The sequence below is a fragment of the Triticum aestivum genome, chromosome 3D, assembly GCF_018294505.1.
Source record: "Triticum aestivum cultivar Chinese Spring chromosome 3D, IWGSC CS RefSeq v2.1, whole genome shotgun sequence".
NCBI lineage: Eukaryota > Viridiplantae > Streptophyta > Magnoliopsida > Poales > Poaceae > Triticum > Triticum aestivum.
Genome location: NC_057802.1, coordinates 380,784,845 through 380,790,258, shown reverse-complemented (window position 1 = coordinate 380,790,258; position 5,414 = coordinate 380,784,845). Strand labels below are relative to the sequence as shown.

Genomic DNA, 5,414 nt, shown 5'->3' with positions numbered 1-5,414 from the left:
CTCTACTGAAGAGTATGATGCTTCCCCGTGTGGTGCTGTATTCATGAAGGCAAGAAGACTTTTATGGTTGTATTTTAATGATGTAAAAATTGTGTGGGTTCCAAGAGTATGTAACTATGTAGCCCATGTTTTAGCGTCCCATGGCACTGGTTCGGAGTCGGGAGACCAAGTTCACTGGCTCTGCGATGTCCCAGACTTTGTAAATTCTGCAGTTACCAGTGATTTAGCTGGCCTGCATGAGTAATATAATCGTCCGTGTTTTTGTTTGTTTTCGAAAAAAAACTACATGAAATCGGAAGCAACGGTCTATAATCTCATGGTTTATTTTAGACTTCATTCTGTGATACTCCCTCCCTTTCTGTAATGTAAGACGTTTTTTTATACTGCTGTAGCAGTAGACACAGTAGTGCGCACGGTTCCGGGTTTTTCAAATAAAACGGTTCCACACTAGAATGTTCTCGGACATTCTTGTCCCCCCTAACTCGCCCCCTTCCCGCCGCTTCCACGCCGTTCTAGACCTCCGGCGAATCCTCCCCTCCCGCCTCTTATTACCCATCTCATCTCCGATCTCCCCCCAGCAATTTCCGACGAGAAGAAGACACCAAGGCGAATCCCCCCCAATCGCCATTGCCAGTTCCGTTGCAGTTAATCCGTAGCTCGCAGAAGCGGAAGCCATGAATCCCGACAAGTTCACGCACAAGACCAATGAGGCGCTCGCGGCGGCGCACGAGATGGCGTCCGAGGCCGGCCACGCGCAGCTCACGCCGCTGCACCTCGCCGCGGCGCTCGCGGCGGACAGGTCGGGCATCCTCCGCCAGGCCATCGCCCACGCGTCCGGCGGCAACGACGCCGCGGCCGAGTCGTTCGAGCGCGTCGCGTCCGCCGCGCTCAAGCGGCTGCCCTCGCAGTCCCCGCCGCCCGACACCGTCCCGGCCTCCACCTCGCTGGTCAAGGCCGTCCGCCGCGCGCAGTCGGCGCAGAAGTCGCGCGGCGACTCGCACCTCGCCGTCGACCAGCTGCTCATGGGCCTCCTCGAGGACCCGCAGATCTCCGACGCGCTCAAGGAGGCCGGCATCTCCGCTGCGCGGGTGAAGGCCGAGGTCGAGAAGCTCCGGGGAGGCGACAACCGGCGCGTGGAGTCCGCGTCGGGGGACACCAACTTCCAGGCCCTCAAGACGTACGGCCGCGACCTCGTGGAGGTGGCGGGCAAGCTGGACCCGGTCATCGGCCGCGACGAGGAGATCCGGCGCGTGGTGCGGATCCTGTCGCGGCGCACAAAGAACAACCCCGTCCTCATCGGCGAGCCCGGCGTGGGCAAGACCGCCGTGGTGGAGGGGCTCGCGCAGCGCGTCGTGCGCGGCGACGTCCCCAGCAACCTCCTGGACGTGCGCCTGGTCGCGCTCGACATGGGCGCGCTCGTGGCCGGCGCCAAGTACCGCGGCGAGTTCGAGGAGCGGCTCAAGGCCGTGCTCAAGGAGGTGGAGGAGGCCGAGGGGAAGGTGATACTGTTCATCGACGAGATACACCTGGTGCTCGGCGCCGGGCGGACGGAGGGGTCAATGGACGCGGCCAACCTGTTCAAGCCGATGCTGGCGAGGGGGCAGCTCAGGTGCATTGGCGCGACGACCCTCGAGGAGTACAGGAAGTACGTCGAGAAGGACGCCGCGTTCGAGAGGCGGTTCCAGCAGGTGTTCGTGGCGGAGCCCAGCGTCCCGGACACCGTCAGCATACTCAGAGGGCTCAAGGAGAAGTACGAGGGGCACCATGGCGTGAGGATTCAGGACCGCGCGCTCGTCATTGCCGCGCAGCTCTCGTCGAGGTACATCATGGGTAAGTGCTCTGTTCTTGCCTAGCCAATTTTATGATTTCTGCACTGTCAATTTTGCAGAGTTTTTACCTTGATCGCCGGTCTTAAATCGATGTTCTGCTTTTTATTTTGTGTACAGGTCGCCATTTGCCTGATAAAGCAATCGATTTGGTTGACGAGGCCTGCGCAAATGTGAGGGTGCAACTTGACAGCCAGCCTGAAGAGATCGACAACCTCGAGAGGAAGAGGATCCAGTTGGAAGTCGAGCTCCATGCCCTCGAGAAGGAGAAGGACAAGGCTAGCAAAGCTCGGCTAGTTGATGTGAGTGGCTGGTGAATTGGTGGTCTTGATTTCTCTAATCTGTCTAATGAAGTTGCTTTTGTTCTGACGATATGCAAAAACTGCACTGTACTGTACCTGCTCTGTTCTGACAATGTGCAAAAACTCGGAACTGTTTCAGGTGAGGAAAGAGTTGGACGATCTGAGAGACAAGCTGCAGCCGCTGCAGATGAAGTATCGCAAGGAGAAAGAGAGGATCGACGAGATCAGGAGCCTGAAGCAGCGCCGCGAAGAGCTGCAGTTCACTCTGCAGGAGGCCGAGCGCCGGATGGATTTGGCCCGCGTGGCTGATCTCAGATACGGTGCTCTGCAGGAGGTTGACGCTGCCATTGCTAAGCTGGAGGGTGAGACCGGCGAGAATTTGATGTTAACAGAGACTGTCGGCCCGGACCAGATTGCTGAGGTAAGTTCGTTGTTGCAAACAATTTTATGGGGTTCTTCACTCTTCAGGTATGAACGATGTTGTATTGAGACGATCTCTTTGCATACGCAGGTGGTGAGCCGCTGGACTGGTATTCCTGTCACCAGGCTCGGACAGAATGAGAAGGCGAGGCTGATCGGGCTGGCAGATCGACTGCATCAGAGGGTCGTTGGACAGTATGAGGCCGTCAATGCAGTTGGAGAGGCTGTTCTACGGTCGAGGGCTGGCCTTGGACGCCCGCAGCAGCCTACTGGTTCATTCCTCTTCCTTGGACCGACCGGTGTCGGAAAAACCGAGCTCGCCAAGGCTCTAGCTGAGCAGCTGTTTGATGACGAGAACCTGCTCGTCCGCATCGACATGTCTGAATACATGGAGCAGCATTCGGTTGCCCGGCTAATCGGAGCCCCACCTGGGTAACTACTCAGCATAGTTCATCATGCTCACCACTATGGATGTGCATCATATGTGATTTCTGACTTGTGAACTTGTTGTGAATTTGCAGATATGTTGGTCATGAAGAAGGGGGGCAGCTGACCGAGCAAGTGAGGAGGAGGCCATACAGTGTCATCCTCTTCGACGAGGTTGAGAAGGCGCATGTGGCGGTGTTCAACACTCTGCTCCAGGTCCTGGACGATGGGCGGTTGACCGACGGGCAAGGCAGGACGGTTGATTTTAGGAACACGGTGATCATCATGACCTCAAACCTTGGCGCGGAGCACCTCCTCGCCGGAATGGTGGGCAATTCGATGAAGGTTGCTCGTGATCTGGTCATGCAGGAGGTATGTACTGAATTTGCACATATATATCTTTTGTTCTGTATATATCAATCAGTTTGCAGTCTGATGCCTAACGTGAGTGAGAATGTTCACCTGCAGGTGAGGAGGCATTTCCGCCCGGAGCTGCTGAACCGTCTGGACGAGATCGTCATCTTCGACCCTCTGTCGCATGAGCAGCTGCGGAAGGTCGCTCGGCTTCAGATGAAAGATGTGGCAGTCCGTCTTGCCGAGAGGGGCGTTGCTCTGGCCGTCACCGACGCCGCCCTGGACGTCATCCTGTCACTGTCTTACGATCCGGTACGTGGAAGCATCGAATCTCATTCTTCACTAATCAAAGAGCATCTTATAGCTCGTAGATTCTAACTCGGTGACATTTCAATATGCGGCAACAGGTCTATGGCGCCAGGCCAATCCGGAGATGGATCGAGAAGAGGATAGTGACGGAGCTCTCCAAGATGTTGATCCGCGAGGAGATCGACGAGAACTCCACGGTGTACATCGACGCTGCGCCCAGCAAGGACGAGCTGACCTATGGCGTCGACAAGCACGGAGGGCTGGTGAACGCGCGCACGGGCCACAAGTCCGACATCCTGATCCAGGTTCCTAGCGGAGCTGTTGGGGGCGATGCGGCGCACGCCGTGAAGAAGATGAAGATCATGCAGGACAGCGGAGAGGTGGACGACATGGAGGAAGAGTAGATGGAAACCGCATCGATTGATCCCTTTCTGACTGTAGTTCCAAGTGCCTGCACCAGGCAGTCGTATGAGCTCTGTTTTTGCTTTTGGACCGTGCTGATTTAGGTAGTTCGGAATCGTATCTGTTGAATTGGGGGTGAAATGAATTGTAGTTGAGGATGAAGTGAAATCAGGATTGTGATTATTCTGCTTTCGTAACCCCAGTTTAACTCTGAAATTCTTCTGCTGTTCCTGAATCAGACGGTCGCTTTGTATTTCGGGAGAACCCCGTTTTCGTTGAAACTTAAGCCTTGAGCGATGCACAACGCACCTCAAGATCTTCCCCGTAGTGTCTCGGGAAAATATACATCGGAAAAATATATAACTTCATAAAGAATCAACACTACAAAAACAACACAACACAATAGCATAAACGTATCTGAATAATTGGATCTAGGGTTTACAAGGACACGATTTCTCTATGTTCAGGGCACTGCCAAAGAAAAATTAGACTTCATTAAAAAAAAGCCATGATGATGGTGCATAATCTAGTCATTACCCTTGGTACGGTTGCTAGGAAGTACTAGCCAGAAAGTTGCAATGGGGCGAACCATGGTTGGATGGTTGGTTTAAATTCTGGTGCTCTCATTTATTCTGAATTTATTTTAGAATTTCCGACGATACGCGTTCAGTGGGAGGAGACGATGACATGCTAGCTCATTTTCTCAGAGGTGCTCATAGGGGTAGGGTGTGCGTCTGTACGCTCATAGGGGTGAGTGTATGCGCGTATATATGAGCGTTGGCGTCTGTATTGTGTTTGAAAAAAAATTACACATGGGTTTTATTCAGGTTCAGGCCTCCCGTGAGGAGTAATACCCTATTCCCTGTTTCGTGTTGTTATTCATGGCGGGTATACCTCATGAGAGGGATTACAATGGGAGTGATGTATTGCTACCGAGAGTCTAAGTCTAGGGAAGTAGATGATGTTGATAGTCCCATAGCCACCACCTCATATACATGGGTGTGGGCTAGGGTTTTACAAGAAGTAGATCATATCTCGGCGCCGTCATTTTTGACTTGGGGTCCAAGATGATCTTTAGATGCTTGATCCGATCCTCTGGGCTCCCTTTGGTCGCCGGCTCTTTGGTGGGTCCCATGGGACCCGTGGTAGGCCTGTTGTCGGGCTCCTAGGCAGAAGCCACCCTTGGTGTACTATCATCAGTAGCCCACGAGCGTGTCTGAGATTGAAGTAGCTGGTCTTCGATGTCCCGGACATGATCTTTATCTTCATGCTGGCATTGTGGTTTTATCTTCAGGAGCTCGGCCTTGTAGTCGGCAGCGGGCTCAGTCGTCCTGAGGACTGCCAAGATGTTGTCTTTGTCGGCTTGTGGAAGGTG

At 54.0% G+C, this 5,414-nt stretch overlaps 1 protein-coding gene across 1 annotated transcript; it reads left to right on the top strand.

The window, feature by feature from the left end:
• Positions 1–466: 466 nt before the first annotated feature.
• LOC542846 (chaperone protein ClpB1) lies at positions 467–4,236 on the top strand. The gene is made up of 7 exons (XM_044501701.1): positions 467–1,830; positions 1,947–2,128; positions 2,268–2,549; positions 2,640–2,980; positions 3,070–3,346; positions 3,443–3,640; positions 3,736–4,236. Exons 1-7 carry the CDS (start codon positions 675–677, stop codon positions 4,039–4,041), a joined length of 2,742 nt encoding a protein of 913 aa, XP_044357636.1. The 5' UTR covers positions 467–674; the 3' UTR covers positions 4,042–4,236.
• The last annotated feature ends 1,178 nt before the right edge of the window (positions 4,237–5,414 follow it).